Source organism: Triticum aestivum, chromosome 4A, assembly GCF_018294505.1.
Source record: "Triticum aestivum cultivar Chinese Spring chromosome 4A, IWGSC CS RefSeq v2.1, whole genome shotgun sequence".
Lineage (NCBI taxonomy): Eukaryota > Viridiplantae > Streptophyta > Magnoliopsida > Poales > Poaceae > Triticum > Triticum aestivum.
The window spans coordinates 749,959,293-749,977,481 of record NC_057803.1 but is presented as its reverse complement, the minus strand read 5'-3'; the positions used below and the strand labels follow the sequence as shown (position 1 = coordinate 749,977,481).

The following is an 18,189-nucleotide window of genomic DNA, read 5'->3' as shown; positions in this document are numbered from 1 at the left end:
GTTGATATAGCGTACATCTGTGATTGGGTGTGTGTGATTCATTTGGTACAGAGGTCAGGAGAGTTGTATCCTCACTCATATAGAAAAATCGTGTGCCCGACAAATGACGAAATGATGCTAGTGACGACATTGCACAATGACAAAGTCGGGGTGGACATCAAGTGGCGACGGAAGGTGGAAGGAGGACGTGGCAAGCCATGCCGGAAACAAAATCTAATGATTTCAATCCTCCAATATCTCTGAACAAATCTTTTGAATCATAATTTCTCCCTCTTCCTGGCATTTTTTTAGTTATGTGGTCAAAGTTAAATCAGAAAAACGTTTGCCTTGTGTACTGGTAGTTAGACAAATAGATTGTACTACAATGCACTGAAATGATTTAATTGCTGCCGCAACCTTTATATGCATATCATGGGCTGTTTTTTGGCCTTAGGTGCTGATATGTGCATAGCCAGGAGAATGGATATATGTGTCTTAATTAGTAATTAAGCACAGTATAATTAATTAAGTAGTTATCTTTGGCCATCAGAGCACATATATTGGTATACTAGTACTATTAGCTGCTGCTACCAACTGAACCGGACCTCCTAATTTCTCCACCGCCTTCTTTCCCGTGATTCGCGAGCTCCTTTGCGTCGCTCCCAGTGTCTTCTTGTTTCCACCAGTCCATCCATCCCCCTACCCGGGAGCCACCACGCCATCCATAGGCCTCCGCCGCTGCCGCCTTTGACGGCGGCCACTGACTGCTAGTGCCTACTCGGCAGCCAGCGTCACAGGTGCCCATCTCTGCTCATCGCCCTTCTTTTGTTTCTCTCTCGCTTTTTTTTGAGGAAGGGAAGATCGAAGTAATCAAGAGCATAGCTTCATGTTTGTTGCCACAAAGTTGAAACTGCCAATCAATTGGAATTGTTGAACTATCTAATTTCTAGAACTTCTTCAACATTGATTTCACAGCTCTCCGCAAGCATGGACAAAAGATGCTACACATGAATTTTGTTGATTTTTCGTGTCAGTTGGTGGGATAACAAATGAAGTTCATATTGTGGTTAGCGGGACAGATCTACTAGTCGTAATACAGTAAAGACTAGAAGATCTAGCATCCATCAGTGATTAAAATTTCACCACAACAAACAGTACCAATTGCCATGTTTTTAAAGGTTATTTGGTTGGGGACGATTGAGTACTCACAAGAATTGTTTCATGTTCTGACTTGACTGTATTTTTTTTTCTGAAGCCTGGGTATTCTGAATACCAAGCTGACTTGCCTATATGGGTCTAGTGTTTTCTAAATTAATTTCTCTCCACGATTTATGGAATGATGACAGCCTGTACAATATTTTGCCATTTCTTTTATAGATTGACAACTGCTGAGGAGGTGGGAAGGGCAGTGAACTCTGTCTATGCTTGATCTGAACTTTCTGCAGAACTCATACTTTGCTGCGCTTGCAACAACGGAGAAGAAGATGAAGTTTGTGGTGGGTCATTAGGAACGACCATGAAGACTCTTTTTGGCAAGCTGGGTTGGCGGCCTTCGAGGGTGTGCGTCCGCCTGTGCACCTGACGCCTTCGAGGGTGGATGCCCTGGCCAGTGACTGCTCAAGACTCCTTAGCAACCAGCTTATTGTCCAGTTTGCAGGTGCCTCCTATGCTCCCAATCTCCATTTTCTGTTGTCTGGTACTCCAACCATTATGTTGCCAACCAACCATTATCGTTGAGCATGTTTTTACTCAATTAATTAGCACTGTGACATATAAAAAAAGTATAAATTGGAAAATGCCATTCAGTAAATTCTTGAAGTGCATAATGTCCACAATTTCTTTAGCATCATATGCAACCATAGACATGGGAGGAGTTACTTTAGGTATTGTTTGTTTCCATTTCATTTTGGGCAGGGGGTAACATAGTGGTGTTGATATATGTTGTGGTTACCAATTCTGTAAGCCATGATATATGCATAAAAAATTGGGTATATTGTTTAACGGTATAGGTAAAACTTAAGTTTACATAAGTTCCTTTATTAGGACAATTTGACATTCACAAGAATTGTTACATGATCTGATTAGACATGTGGAGCCTTTTTTCTATTTAATTATTTTCGATGTTGACCGTACCCTTATCTCTCTTTTTTCATCTTTCATAGAGCAACAACAACAAGGGACAGATTGTATTGGTGAAGTCTTGCACAGAAAAAAGAAGACCTTTATTGAAAGCAGAGGAGAAGATGGAGTTTGTAGTGGGTGCTTCGGAAGCCACCATGAGATCTCTCCTTGGCAAGCTGGGCAGCCTCCTTGCTCAAGAGTACACTTTGATCCGGGGTGTCCGCGGTGACATCCAGTACATCAACGACGAGCTCGCCTGCATGCAGGCCTTTCTTGGCGACCTCGGTTCTGCCCTGGACGACCATGATCGCCGGCTCAAGAACTGGATGAAGCAGATCCGTGACATGTCATATGACATGGAAGACTGCATCGATGATTTTGCTCATCGGCTCCCTCAAGACTCCCTCAGCGATGCAAGATGCTCTTTCATTGTGACGGCAATCTACGAGGTATGGACATTCTGGCCTCGCCGAGACATTGCTTCCAAGATTGCCGAGCTCAAGGTCCGGGCACAATACATTGCTGAGCGACGCAACAGATACGGAGTGAACAATCCAAACCCAAGAACAAGCTCTGGAGCCGGAGCAACCCATGCTGTTACGTATGGCATTGCTGAGCATTTGGTCGCAAGCCGTCAGCTCATCCGCACAGAGAACCCCGTGGGAGTGAAGGTGGACATGGAGAAGCTCGGGGGTTGGCTAACCAAACGTGATAAAGGCTCACATCGAGCTGTTGTGTCCTTGATTGGATTCGGTGGTGTGGGAAAGACCACCATTGCCATGGCATTGTACCGAGATTTCAGGAATGAATTTGACTGCCAGGCATCGGTCACGGTGTCTCAGAACTTTGACGAAGATGAAGTCCTCAGGGATATTCTTGGTCAAATCAAGCCAAAAGATAGTCAAATCAAGTCAAAGGAGGAGAAGGAAGGCAGCAACACAGGGAAGTTGGAGAAGAAAAGCCTAGTGGAAGACATTACAAGCTCGGTGAAGCGAGTTGTGTCAATGCTCTCTGGTCACAGGCCGCAAAGCAATGATGGCATCACTCAGAGTAAGATAGAAACAATGAACCATGACCAACTTATCGAAGAACTCAAAAAGCGGCTGGATGGAAGGAGGTACCTCCAAATCATAGCTTTGCTTTTTCTATATATAGCTGTTTAGCGTAACAATTTTATTCTTACGTATGTACTCCCTCCGTTCCAAAATAGATGACCCAACTTTGTACTAACTTTAATACAATGGTGGGAGTACGATGGTGACTGAACAATGGGAGTTTTGAAGAAAGAATAAATACAAAGTTATACATGTAGTGGTGCCTTGCTAACTAAGCATCAAAATATTAATTTTGTTAAAGTTGCACAAGGAATATTTGTGCAATTTTTATAACTGAATGCTCAGCAATGAGATATAGCTAAAATTAACATTTCTAGGTAAATATCATCTTAGTTTTTGAAAAAAATATGTAAGGAACTGTGTATTGTATCACTAACGCATAAATAAACATCAAATTGGGAAGATCTAGGTGATCACCACATTGATGTGATGCATTCTTCTCACTTGTATTTTGTTTCCTTTTTCTTGGCAGGTATTTCCTCTTGGTTGATGATATATGGTCTGTAGAAACATGGGAGACCATTAGAAATTGGTTGCCACATGATAATACAAAAGATAGTAGAGTGATAGTAACTACAAGATTTCAAGCTGTTGGTGCTGCGTGCTCAGAAAGAGATGGAACTGATTATCTGCACACTGTTAATGTTCTAAGTGATGTTGACTCCAAAAATCTATATCAACAGGGTGTTTCTGAATCCCCAAGCAGCAAAGAAAGAGAAAGAATGGATACAAGATCTCAAGTTGTTGATACCGGGTCCTCCGAAGGAGATGGAAGTGATCATCTGCATTCAACTGATGTTCCTAGTGAGGCCGATGCAAAAGATTGGCTCAATGATCGTGTTTCTGATCCACAAGGCAGCAAAGATCGGGAGAAAGAAGCGGTCCATGAGGAGATATGGAAATATTGCGGGGGCCTGCCTTTGGCCATAGTCACCATGGCTGGCCTTGTGGCTTGCAACCCAACAAAAAACAATGATCATTGGAGTAAAGTTTGCAAGTCATTATTTCCGGAGCAGGTGGCTCCGCTTACATTGGAGGGGGTCACAAGGATACTTGATTACTGCTATAATGATTTGCCAGCAGATCTCAAGACCTGCTCATTGTATCTGAGCATATTCCCCAAGGGCTCAAAAATTAGTAAGAAGCGTCTGACCCGGCGATGGATATCAGAATGTTTCGTCGCTGAGAAGCAAGGGTTGAGTGCAGAGGAAGTGGCAGAAACATACTTCAATCAGCTTGTAAGCAGGAAGATAATACGTCCTGTGGATCACAGCAGCAATGGGAAGGTCAAATCATTTAAGGTTCATGACATGATCCTTGAATATATCGTGTCCAAGTCAAGTGAAGAGAATTTTATTACTGTCGTTGGTGGACATTGGCTGATGCCAACTCCTAGCAACAAAGTTCGTCGACTCTCCATGCAAAGCAGTGGTTCCAAGCATGGGAATTCCACAAAAGGCATGAACTTGTCTCAAGTGCGGTCATTGACAGCGTTTGGAAGCCAGAACAGACGGCTCCCTTTCCATTCATTCAACAATGGAATAATCCAAGTGCTAGATCTTGAGGGCTGGAAGGGTTTGACAAATAAGCATATGAATGACATATGTAAAATGCTAGTGCTGAAGTATTTGAGCCTCCGACGAACAGAGGTTTCTGAGATTCCATCAAAGATCGAGAAGCTCCAGTATCTAGAAACTCTTGACATAAGGGAGACAAATGTCGGGGTGCTGCCAAAAGCTTTTGGACAGCTCAAACAGCTCCGTAGCATGCTTGGAGGGAACAAAAACACAAAGAAGGCTTTGAAGTTGCCACATGAGAAGAACAAGGAGCCGATGAAAGCACTTCGTATCTTGTCAGGGATTGAAATCGGTGAGGACTCATCAGCTGTAGCAAGCCTTCATCAGCTGACAGGGCTAAGGAAGCTTGCCATTTACAAGCTCAATATAAGGGAAGGTGGTCAGACCTTCAAACAATTACGCTCCTCCATTGAGTACCTCTGTAGCTGCGGTCTGCAGACATTGGCAATCAATGATGAGAGCTCTAATTTTATCAACTCACTAGACACCATGACCACTCCTCCAAGATACATCATCGGCCTAGAGTTGTCTGGCAAGATGGAAAGGCCCCCACAGTGGATCAAAGAACTCAATAACCTCTATAAGCTGACCCTTTCTGTGACAGTTCTTCGGACTGATACTTTCAAGCTCATCCAGGACCTACCCAAATTGTTTACGCTCACCTTTACACTCAGTGCAGCCAATGATGATAGGGACATAGTGGACATTCTTGAGGAAAATAAACAGCTTACCGACAGGGAGATCATTATTCCACCTGGAGGATTCAAGAGTCTAAAGCTGCTTCGCTTCTTTGCAACTCTGGTCCCAAGGCTGAGCTTTGCAGTTACAGGAAAAGAGGTAATGCCAGCACTGGAGAGGATTGATATGCGGTTCGAAGCCTTTGAAGGGATTTACGGCATAGAGACTCTCAAAAGCCTCCAAGAGGTGCATCTCAGTGTTGGTAATCAAGCAGATGAAATAACCAAGTTCTTGGTAGATGATTTGAAGGACACCCCCAAGTACTTGGATGAAAAGTACGCCAGCAAGTGGCCAAAGATAATCACCGAGTGAAGAGATTGGAATATGTCACATTATTTTTCAGTTGACCAACAAATCATCTGGTACGTATTGTATAATTAAGTGGGGGTTGTTTCCTCAAGTTTGCATCGCCTTCTCGAGGGCTAAATAAATAGACTGCATCCATTATTGATTCTTGTAATGCATATGTATGTGGTACTGTTGAATCCGTCACTGATTCTTGTAATTTGTACTTCTATTGTAATGTTACTTCATTTATTGATCTTTTTGAACTTACCTTGTGTTTGGTTATGGTTGTATATATCCCACAGTACATGTTTGATTGAGATTTCTGTACCTTATATTTAACTAAATAGCAGTCACACGGTTCATTTGGTGTATGGAGGTCTCTTGCCCAAAGTGCTGGAGTTTTAGGAAGGTAGATTGCCTTCAAATGCATGCAGGCAATGGTAGAGTTTGTGTTAACCTATTTTACCAGGAACTCCTGCTTTCTACGTGTTTGATTGTCTTAGCGAAGTAAAGAAGAAACCCCTGTTTTCTATATAAATGCTCGAAGACTTCTTCTTTGCGACGATACTGTAGCAAACTACACCATGTTTCGTGTTTGGAAACAACCAATTTTTGTGTTTGGACATTGACAACAAAGTCATTTATTTTATCAGGGGAATTGTCGAATGCATATAAGTTCAATACTACCAGTAACAGTTTTTGAAATTTTGGCTGTGTATACATCCAAAATGTAAGGTTTCAGAGCGCTCAGGAGAGTAGATCCTACACAGTCATTTATCACAGAAATGGATACTAATCTGAAGAACAAACCAGGAGCATGGGGGGGGGGGGGGGGGGGGGAGAACAGGGTACCTCATCTCCGCCGACAGAGCCAAAGAATGATGCAAAGTGTCAATATGATCTGCTGCCAAGAAACAGAGTAGTAGTTACTACCACTGCATGCATAGCAGTTCTTACCTCACCTCTTCGAATGCCAGTTTGTCAAGCTTGTCGATGCTTGAGCAGACCATTCTGAACTTCTCAGGAGGCTCACCACAGATCTCCAGCATGACATCAAGCAACTTTCTGTGATTTTATTTTATCGTACGTGCCAATATCTAGCCTATCCAGCAATTCTGTCAGAATTCCATTTGCTCATATACTCCAGCAATGTCAAAGTCACACTGGTAGAAATCTCGGTATCTTCCCTTTTATGGTTTATCTCTCTCCTGTGTAATTTTGCTACCTGGTACCTCCTCAGTGCACTTATGTTATTCATGGCAAGATCATACCGCAGAGAGCAAAGCTCAGGCAGCCTGCAGGTTACATGATGGTAAGATTTCAAAGTTCAAACATCTAGGAATGTATGTAATGCAATAAAGGATTGACAGAGTTGTTGAATGCCGTGGTTGTAAGAGTTCTGGGATTAACCTTGTCCGGATAATAATTTATATACAAAACCAGCACATGACAAATCAAACACAATTTGGGATGTTCAGCCAAACCAAACTCTTCAGCTAACATTAATTATAAAAATACATTGAAACTGTCTGTACCTGATCAAGAAGGTCATACACCAACTCATAAGGGTTTCTCATAAGTCTTCACCATATTTTTCCCATAAGGGTTTCTCTCAACTCAAGTGTGTACAAGGTGTGTCGAGTTGAACAGCACCGTGCATCTCAAATACACATGCTATTAATGAAAGCGCACGCCGCCTTATGGCCATTTGATCTGCCCCAAAGTCACGTGTTGCCTAGCAGGACAGGAGCAAGGATAAGCATTTAGACATAGAATTGACTCTTGCTATTTGTTCAGGATGGTTCTGAAATGTACTGAATATAAGTAAAAAAAACGTGCGCAGTGGTTGGTTAATTCATACCTTGGGAACTTTAGGCAACCTCCTCATCGCTAATTCACTTTAGGCTCCCCTTAGCTTCCTTCACTAATCCCCAACCGAAACACTTATTCTTCATGTCGCCTTTCGATTTATCTGATGAGCTGCTGCCCATAGCTCAGCATCAGCAATGGCCCTTGCGCAGCGCCTCCTCCTCCTTCCCCTCGCCGGTTTCAGCGGCAGCGGCGTCCCACTTCCCCAGCAGTCCTGACGGAAGCGTTGAGCTCGCGCCGCCGCGCGAAAAGTCCCGTGCACGGCGGGCATCTTGCGGAGCGCGGCCGGCGCGGAGGCGCCTCCTCCGTCTCCAGCAACAAGATTGGAGGACCTCTTGAGGTCGGCGGCGACGTGGGCCTCGTCTTTTGCTGGCGAGGCGCAGCGCGCGGCCTCGCAGGAGAGCAGGGCCGCGCAGCAGCCGATGGCGGCCTCGTCGCGGGTGAGTGCGGCGGCGGCGGCGGCGGCGGCGGGGGCAGTCGCCATGGCCCATGGGAGTTCCGATGGGGTGGTACAGTCACCTAAAGTGCGTGGCACTGCGCTAGGCCCAGCAGCGCCTAATTTTCTTCTTTTATTTAACATTTTTATTTTTGTGTGCAAATTACACAAATATCAAGTGTTTACAAAATAAAATATCCACTTATTTCAAAAAGTATTCGCAGATATAAAGATTTTTCATGTCTATTTTTTTTTGCCATGGTAGAACGTGTCTCATTCATATCATAAAGATCAAAGTACAAGTCATGTAAAGACCAACATGACTACCTGCCAAGCTCCGTGCCGACGCTGGAGCAGACATCGTCGCAACAAAAAGTCACCATACAAAACAGATATATTTTTCTATTTTTAAAACAATGTTCTCGTATACCGAAAAAAAATTGTTAGTATGGTAAATTTATGTGTAATTAAAAACAGTTTCCCATGATTTTCAAAATATATAGCATTGTATGTAGTATATATATAAACAATGTCAATGTGCATGTGAAAAATCTCAGTGCGTCTTATAAAAATGTCATCGTCTGCCTAAAAAAGTTTCATCAAGTACTTCATAAATATTAATCATGTATTTTATAAATGTTCACGGTCTATTGTAAACTGCTCATCGTGTATATAAAATGTTCGACTATGTATTAAAAAATGTTCAGCATTTATTTTAAAAATGTTCATGGTGTATTTACAAATTGTTCATCGTGCATGGAAAATGTCCATTATGCATGAAAACTCTTTATTGTGTATTTATGAAAAAAAATTATCATGTATTGACAAATGCTCATGAATAAAATAAATATCCATCTTATAATATTAAAAGTTCTACATGAATATAAAAAACTTAATGTGTCATGAATGTTCATCCTCTATTTATAAAAAAATATCGTGTATTTTCAAAGTTCATCATCTATTTAAAAATACTCATAGTGTATTTGTAAGATGTTTAACGTGTATCCATATGTTCATCATATATTTTGAAACATCATGCATTAAAAAATGTGTTTGTTAAAACTTTTTTATTTTATAAGAAAGAAGCAGGTAAAATGTTCAAGTACTATTTGAAATTTAGAAAAAAAAATTGTGCACAATGTAATGAAATCTTCATGTACTTTTTTTCCAGGTTAATGTTCATCTAATTAAAAACTATAGTTTAAAAAATGTTGGCATATCTAAATAATTCTTCACATCACTCTTTGAAAAACATATATTTTACCTCCCAGGAATAAAGAAAATAAGGTAAAATATCAGTAGACAAAGAAAAATATAACAGAAAAGGAGAAAACCAAGAAAACAATATAGATACAAAAAGTTTAAAATGAGATAGAAGCAGAAAAAATAAATGGAAAAGATAAACAAAAACAAAACAAACATTTAATGGAAAAAAAAGACCAGAGGAAATGCAACTCAAAGAAAACAACATAAAAAAAAGTTGAGGTGACGCGATACACGCGTCAAAGCGTGACGCGGTGCATCATTTTTTTTTATTTTTTTTCTTGCTTTCGTGATTTGTTCACTGTTTACGTGTTGTATTATACTAAAAATGCATTGTAACTGAACTATCAACCCAATTCTTAACCCTTAAAAAACCCAATTCTCAATGTTTTCTTTGCAGTTCTTGTCTTGAGTGACTTATTCTATGGTTCCTACCATGCTATAGTAATAGCAAAATAGTTTGCATGTACGAACTATCAACCAAATTCACCATGTGTGGAACTATAAGTGTAGGTGCTTTCAACTAATTAATGGAATATATGATAGCTTTAACCATTCGACTTGCTGGTAAGAACTTACGTGACAAATAGGGGATGATGCATCAGAATTTGTAAAGTCATGTTGAGTAGAATAAACAACAATAATACATTATGAGAATGTCCTCGGAATGCTAGATACTAAAAAAGTGCAATTGTACATTGGCTTTTATGAGGCAAAGCGCATGAGGTGCTACACGAATATATGTATGCCAAGCAGGAGATGCTGATCACTGGTGCACTTGTGGTAGGTATCATCTGGACCTCGAGCGTGAGAATCTGCCCAATGATGGTCTTTACCAAGCTAGATCTGCATTGTCGTGGTCGTGGGTAGCACCGCGGAAGTAGGAAGTATATATTAGCGATCGATCGCTACGAAACCGATCGAGTAGCTTTGGAGAGGTTGCATATGACCCTAGATGGAGATGAAGCTAAAAGCAAAGTTGTGCGCCCCGGTGATGCTGACAAATTTCAGTTGTTCACTTTTTTAGTTGAGTCAATCTTGAGGGTCGAATAACTTGCATCATGTATCAGACATGAGTGTCTGGTGTCTGGCACCGTATTCTGGACATGGTCAGGTGGGAATGTGTTGGCAGTGAATTTTGCAAATGGCCTTGGATTGAGATGATTCAAAAGGCAAAACAGTATGAGGTGAAGAATTTTCATCTTAAACACTTTTCCATTTGAGGTAGTTTTGAAGACATTATCATTTTCGTATAAACATTCCCTTTGTTTCAACAAAAAAATGAAAGCTTATTTTGTTTCTCCGATCCCAGATATGTTGGTTGGGAAGGGTGGATTGCAAAGCACCGTTTCGATGGCACCTAATATACGCTGCACAAAGGTTCTGAAACCGTGAGCTAATGCACATCACACATTCATCAGGGACATTGTGTAATTCAATAGGCTCTAGATTTTTGCGTGAGATTCACTCCAAGACTTGCATGCATGTAACATCCAACAGTCAGCACAAACAACAAAGGCAGGTCAAGAATTCAATGTCATTGTTCAAGTTTCAGTACAGACAACATTCAGTATATATATGTCTATATGCGAGTGATACAGAGAGGCACTGATGGTTTCAATATTGTGCTCAAGTACCGCGGGCACACGGTCAGAGTAGGGAGACGGCGTCAGTGTTGAGGCACATGGTCACGATCCAAAAGCAATCGAGGAGGTCTCCAAAGAACTAAAAGTGGGCATAGTGATGACTTTTTTTTGAGACAAGGGCACAGTGATGACTTGTATAGTTTACACACACTAGTAAGCGTGCATGTGCAACACACGTCTCGACTAATATTATATTCGCGTTACTCTACTCGGGTGACATGGAAAAAACCCTACCTGCACCGCAAGACCACCCCCTCCTCCCTCGCTTCATCGCTGTCGGAGGGGGCGTCGACAAAGCCACATGTGCCCCAAGGAAGGTGGAGGCAGGGCATCCTTTTTCGCAGGCTGTTATTTTGGCACAGGTCTCAGGTGATCGGTGGAGCGTGGCGGTCCGATGGTGTGTGCCACGTGCTGCTCATAGGGAGGCGTCCCTCTCAGCAACAGTGCCACCCCTAGACAATGATGGGTGGCGGTGGTGGTTGCGCGGCTCCATGTGGGAGGGTCGGGGCATCACCTATGTTGTCTGTGGGGGCGCAGTCCCAGGAAGGTTTAGCCCCAGTGGTGCCCGTCAGGACGCCCATTGGCGGCTATCTGCTTCTTCTCGCGCAGGTTGGATCCGCGTCTGGTGGGAGGCGACATTGGTGTGTCTAGAAGTGATGGTTTGGCGGAGGTAGGCAGGCGTTGGTCAGACTCAGATCTCCACTCCGATCAATGATGATGCTTGATTGTTTCACCTTCTGTTTTTTAAATAAATGGTAATGAAAATAATACAGGTCCGCTTTTGCCCACCTTGGTCACCGACAAAAATAAGAATTCCCATAGAAAAGATATTCTAATACTAATAAAGATATTACAAATCGACCTATCATTTAAATGAATCATCGTATGCATAGAGCACTGGCACCTAATTATCTCAGTTTTTTATATGTTTAATTAATTGTTATAAAGCGTAGGCATCTTCAGTCTCGTTGTAGTTGAGAAGGTGAACAAAAAGAAGACTTCATTCAATTTATTTATTTTTTGCGGAAAGGCCTAGGATTATTGAGTATTAAGCAACACACGTCCTTACAAACCCAAGTTGTAAAAATAGGAATGCTTGTAAGGAAGTAGAAGAAAGAACCGTGAAAATGTTCGGCATTGTTTGGAGAGGAGCGATACTCTCGATGTATTCCGAGCAAGGTATGGCAGATCCCAACGACGGTTCTTCTGCTCTGCAGAGAACTGGCTCAGGCGCCCACTTCGTCCTTATTTCTCTGACGATGAAATTGAACATGTCGTCGCCGCCGCGCTCGCTTCGTCCACAGAAAATGATTCCATGCACGTGAAAAGGTCGTCAGGTCTCATGTTGCATGTTCCTATAGAAAACTGAAGAAAAACCAAACCTCGCTCCATCCATACAGTCAATGCATGTGCGTGCAGGAGACATCCACGAAAATAAGAGGTTATACAGTCAATGCATCGAAGTTGTGTGCATCCTCCTGTTTCTGTCCGATGTACTCGTCGCCGGCAGCGCCTTAGGAATGGGCGCGTGCGGGCACCTACTGCACGCTGACGCAGGTGGAGAGGGACCCAGAGCCCATGGACAACGTCAGCGAGTGCAGGAGCGCACCAGAGTTGTCGTGGCTGGCCAGCACGATGGCTCCTTCGTCGTCCTCGTCGTTGCCGGTATCCACGTCGTAGACGTCTCCTGCAGGCGCCATCCATGGCCTCCTGCCGCCATGCGCCGCCGCGACAGTCGCCGTGGCCTCCTGCCGTCGTGCGCGCTCGTCATGGTCTCCTGCCGCCGATCGTCGTCGCCACTTGTCGGTCCGCTCGATCCGCTCGATCCGGCCCGGTCTGGAGCGCAGGCGTTCTAGTCACAGAAAACAGGACTACCAGGCTGGTCAGACCGGCACGGACCGTCTCCACCCTGATCTGGTAGCGCGTCGAATCGGAGGTCGCGGCAACTCCGGTGTCCCAGACGGCGGCGACGGAGGTGGTGTGTGTTGCGTTGCAGAGGCAATGGTGGATAGTGCGAGGGATTAGAGAAGATATGTTTTCAGCCGAGGTATAACAGGAAGGGACGATGACGTAGATAGGGAGGGCACAGGGAGGGATGAAGGGGCATGTTTCGATGCCGATAGCATCAGACGCGGGGTAGGAAGAGATCAATTAGGTTGAGTGGCTTCCTCTTTTAGTTGATACTAATAATTAGATGCTCCGGCAACAAAAAAGGATAATAATAATTAGATGGCAATTATATATGGTATAGGAGTAGTAATTATCGAAGATTTGGTGGGATGCTTGAGCGGAAGTTGCCGAAGCAGGCGTAGAAAAATTTCGTCCGCCGGTGGAGCTGTCCGCCTTCAGTAATTGCTTATTGCACCCTTTGATATCTCATCAGATTAGTCTGATCTGTTAGCTTTCATTAATTTAGATGATCAAACGGTGATAATTAATCGATGTACTCTTAACGGGGTATCTTTAAGAAAGAAAATGTTTGCTTGTTTAATAGTAGTAGAAAAGAGATATGTACGTGTACAACACAGATAGGGGTTGGAGCAAGGAGGTCGACGGCGGCATGAGGAGGGCTGCCTCAGAAATTCGAATCGAGAGGTTTGAGCGAGGACCGGACGGCCCAAGGTGGAGGTCTCCAGTCGGAGCGAGATCGCGGTAATTATTGCGTAATTATTAGATCATGGTAATTATTGCTAATTGATTATGATTGATTATTGCTAATTGATTATGATTAAAATAGGCTCAGGTTGGTAAGTTTTGCGTAATTATGATGGCGTAGATCACGGCAATTATTGGTAATTGATTTTGGTAAATGTTATTGGTAATTGATTTTGGTAAATGATGTGATACAACATTGAGACAATCCGGTCCATTGTTATTGGTAATTGATTTTGCTCGGCTTCTTTCTCCCTCTCCTGAAGAAAGGGGAAAAGACCAATGCCGTCGCCGAACCTCAGCCGCCGCTCCATCCGCTCTTCTCCACCCCCCTTCGCCTGGGGGCTTCAGCGACCCCGGATTCCTCTCCCCGTGAGCAGGGGAGGGGAGGGGAGGGGAGAGCAACACCGGCGGCCGGAGCGGAGGGATGTGGAGGTGCCGTGCGCATCGGCCATGGGGCTGAAGCCGTTACAGTTCTGTCCACCCAGCCACTAAATCCTCGCAACGCGATGCAAGTCCAAGGTTGAAGTGTGGTGGTTCAGATTGTGAATCCACTTCAGGCGAGTCTCTTCTCAGTACAAGTATATATTCTTCAGCGTGTAGGCTGTTCTGTCTGCTTGGTTACTAGGCGAATCTAATTAGGTAATTGCCTTCGACATATGCATTACTTTCGTACAAATTAATGTTCCTTTTCTCAGTAAAAGTGAGAGCTAAGTTCTTTCCCTGTTGCAAATGTGTTGATCGGGAAGGGATGAACTAGGCTTGCTTACAGTTTCGATACGCCGTGAAAATTCATTGCAGAGAATGGCATTGGATTGCAGAATTAGAATATTGTCTTTTGTTTGTGTATATGCTGTATGCACCAGGGAAGGTAAGCATCAAGTCTTACGATTCTATCCCTAACCTCTTGGTAAGTAGTAACTTCAACTGCTCTGCAGGCAAGTGTGAGGATACTCAGTCTTAACTCTCCTTCACATCGCACTTGAGTTTCTGCATCATGGTCATGTTGCCCAAACAAGTGCTAAGTCTTATATAAAAAAGTAGTACAAACAAGTCAAATATGTGTGAATCAATACAAAAGACATTATTCAAACTATAAATACAAAGTATGACCATCTCTACAATTGCTTCCGTTGCATTTTTTTTTGACGAAATGCAGGCAGGTCGCTGCTTTCATTCATTAAGAAGGGGAGTGCCTCAAGATAAGGCAAAAGGTGCTAGTTACAGAGTTACTGTGCAAGGTGAAAGAAAGGAAAGAGAAAAAGGCAGAATACACCCTTGTGCTTGTAAATGAGAGCACGTGGACACCAATCTCATTGTATTCCGCCAGTAAAGTTGTTGAATGACAGATACAATTTTTCAAGATGAATAAGGTTAGCAAACTGGGTTATACCACCTTGGAAATTGTTGTGGCTAAGGTCCAAGGACGTGAGCTGCTGGAGGTTACAAAAGCTGGCAGGTATGAGGCCCCCGAAGTCATTTTCACTTATAGACAGATACTCCAAGTAAGTAAGATTGCCTATGGAGGATGGGATTGGGCCCGTGAAACTGTTCGACTGGAGACCCAACACTCGTAGGCTTTTCAGGTTTCCAATCCATCCTTCAATCGTACCACTTACACTGCGGTTGGATGTCTGTATTGAGGCCCTGAATCGGATTTTGTATTCCCGAAATCCCAATTCGGCTGTTTGGTATGCGCACGGAAACAGCCCGCTGAAATCAAACGAATACAGTCCCGAAATCGGTCGCACAGGCCGAGCCCTCCCACGTTTGCGAGCACTCCCCCTCCGATTTGGCTGGAAACGCCCGTCCCCGCTCGACCACGGACGAACCGCGCGAGCTAGAAAAGAGGAGGCGGCACCCAGTGAAGCCCACCGTCGGCGGCGGCCAGGTACCTCTCCTCACCGGCCATCCTCCTGCTCCTACACCGGCGCAAGCAATCCCACCACCGCAACTCCTGTTCCCTTCCTCACATGGCCGCTCCAGCTCCTCCGCTGCCCATCTCGTCCGTCGCCCATCTCCTCCTCCATGGCCGCCCTGGCCTGGACCTAGTCGTCCTCCTCCGCTCCTGCTCTATCCCTGCTCCGGCGTCCACCGTACCCCCTCCTCCGCCGGTCCCTCTCCTCCTCTGCCGCCCGTACTCCTCTGCCGCCCATCTCCTCCTTTGCCGCCCGTACTCCTCTGCCGCCCATCTCCTCCTCTGTGGTGTATATTATTCAGATAAAAACATGTCTTGCTGCAGTGTGAGTACTGCTATGTCTCTTTTATTGTGATGATGATCTGGATGTTATCAATTGGGTTTCTATAAAGTGTTTGCTGGCATCAATTCGAATATGTATTTTGTTATAACACCAACATGACAGTACGTGAGAAGATGTACTCATAGGCGCATGAATGGCATTGCTTCAGCGGGATTCCAAAGAGCATAGACTGAGTTGCTTCAGAAGGACATTTCTTCAGTTTTATATCTAGAGTTGCTTGAGATGCATTGTCTGTTTGCAGCAAAAGGATTTTTCTTTAGTTTTTGTTCGTCTGTTATAGAAGACTGAGAATTATTCAGTTTAGCACAGATTGAGTTTAAAGAAAAATAAAATAAATGTTGTAACTAGTAAAAAAAATCAGGCTGAATAGATGATATGATTTGTTAATTTTTATAGCACACATTGTACAAATTTTTATTTGATGCATAAAAAAAGCACCATGCAAATCCATAGTTTGACATCCAAACATGATTTGGTATTGAAACCTCACATAGATTCCATGGGCCAATTCATGAGCATCCAAACAAGCGAATTCGTATTCATGTCCATTACAGTTTCCATGCCGAATTGGTATTGAAACCAATTCAATACGGAGGCCTCCAATACAGACATCCAAACGCAGCGTTAAATCATTTTCACCTAGTGCCAGTTTAGTCAAGGCACTAAGGTTTCGGATACTTCGCGGTATTTGTCCCGTTAAGCTGTTTCTGTATAAATAAAGTGCCTCAAGGCTGGGTGATAGGCTACCAATGAACTGCGGGATATGTCCCTGAAGCTGATTGTAAGACAGTGATAGCACTTTCAGAGATCGACAGTTTGTGAGTTCATTGAAGAATTCCCAGTCTCGGCTTTCCCTTGCTTCAAGCTGGTTAAGCTCAAGGTTTAGAAAGGTCAGATTTGAAAGCTTTCCAAAAGAAATCGGAATTTGCCCCGTGAAACTGTTATTTGATAAATCTATCACTTCTAACCCTGTAGCATTGCCTAGGGAAGCTGGGATGTCACCCTCAAACGTGTTGCTGTCCAAGGTAAGTTCTTTTAGATTAGGCAGAAAGTCTCCAATTTTAGGTGGCAGTGCTTTGCCTAGCATATTAAACTCCAAGCCTAGAATTTGGAGAGAAGCTGAAATATTCAAGATGGCGTGTGGGAATCCACCTGAAAGCTTGTTACTGCCCAGGATCAGCTCTTTTAATTCCTGCAATTGCCCAAGCTCATCAGGAATGCTCCCCTCCAGTTGATTTGATCGAAGATAGATATATGCTAGATTTGGAAGAAAGCCTAAACTCGGAGGAATTCGACCCACTAGTATGTTTTTGGAGAGATCCAAGTAGATCAAATTTGAAAGGAGGCCTAGTGTTCGTGGAATTTGACCCACAAGGAAGTTTGTAGAGAGATCTAAGACAGTCAGATTTGAAAGGAAACCTAGTTCCGTAGGGATTGGACCCACTATGGAGTTTTCTGAGAGGTTTAGGTATGAAAAATGTGAAGGAAAGTATAGGTCTGGAGGAATTTGACCCACTAACAAATTTACAGAGAGATCTAAGTTGGCCAGGATGGAACAGTTGGTAAGCGAATCAGGAATTGTGCCATGCAGATGGTTGTCGTACAGGTAAAGTGTGTGCAGATGTTGGAGATGGCCAAGGATAGGTATGGGGCCAACCAAGTTATTAGATGAAAGGTCTAGCGCCCGAAGGAAGGTCATGTTTCCAAGAGAGGAGGTGATTTGTCTTGCTAAATCCAGGCCGGCGAGGACAAGCCGTGAGACGCGAAATGGACGTGTTGTGGTGCACTTTTCACCACGCCATCGACAGAAGTGGGTGGTGTTGCTCCAGCTGCTCAAGGCCCCTCGTGGATCGTCGGTGATGCCTTGCTTGAAGTCGAGCAGCGCGTGCAGATCGACGACGCTGCTATTCTCATGGATCGTTGAGCCATGGACAATGCGGACTCTGTTGTTGCAGAGAAGCAGCAATGTCAACAGTAAGAGCATGGCCGGTTGCTCGGGAGAACGCATGAGGCAGCACCCGTCGCCTGCAAAATTTGAACCGTAAGCATGGTTGCATGCTATGAGCCGCATGTACAATAGCGTTAGGCTCATGCTGTAAAAGAAAAAAAATAGCTATACGGAGCAGCTTTTCAAATATTACAAGTATGACAACAAGACGTACGTACGTACACAAGCCAGAAGATACGATCAAGGAGACAGAATATGTGCACCTCTCCCGTTTCTGCTTGGTTTTGCCGGGCGCG

At 43.8% G+C, this 18,189-nt stretch overlaps 1 protein-coding gene across 1 annotated transcript; it reads left to right on the top strand.

The window, feature by feature from the left end:
• Positions 1 to 581: 581 nt before the first annotated feature.
• LOC123088617 (disease resistance protein PIK6-NP) lies at positions 582 to 6,081 on the top strand. The gene is made up of 4 exons (XM_044510832.1): positions 582 to 776; positions 1,357 to 1,636; positions 2,142 to 3,217; positions 3,688 to 6,081. Exons 2-4 carry the CDS (start codon positions 1,577 to 1,579, stop codon positions 5,840 to 5,842), a joined length of 3,291 nt encoding a protein of 1,096 aa, XP_044366767.1. The 5' UTR covers positions 582 to 776; positions 1,357 to 1,576; the 3' UTR covers positions 5,843 to 6,081.
• The last annotated feature ends 12,108 nt before the right edge of the window (positions 6,082 to 18,189 follow it).

What these genes read in the sequence shown, in the direction of transcription:
- LOC123088617 (XM_044510832.1), top strand. Translation starts at nt 1,577, where the DNA reads ATGCCCTGGCCAGTGACTGCTCAAGACTCCTTAGCAACCAGCTTATTG. An exon ending in GCTTATTGTCCAGTTTGCAG is followed by an intron (nt 1,637 to 2,141) that starts GTGCCTCCTATG and finishes CATCTTTCATAG; the next exon opens with AGCAACAACAACAAGGGACA. An exon ending in AAGCGGCTGGATGGAAGGAG is followed by an intron (nt 3,218 to 3,687) that starts GTACCTCCAAAT and finishes TTTTCTTGGCAG; the next exon opens with GTATTTCCTCTTGGTTGATG.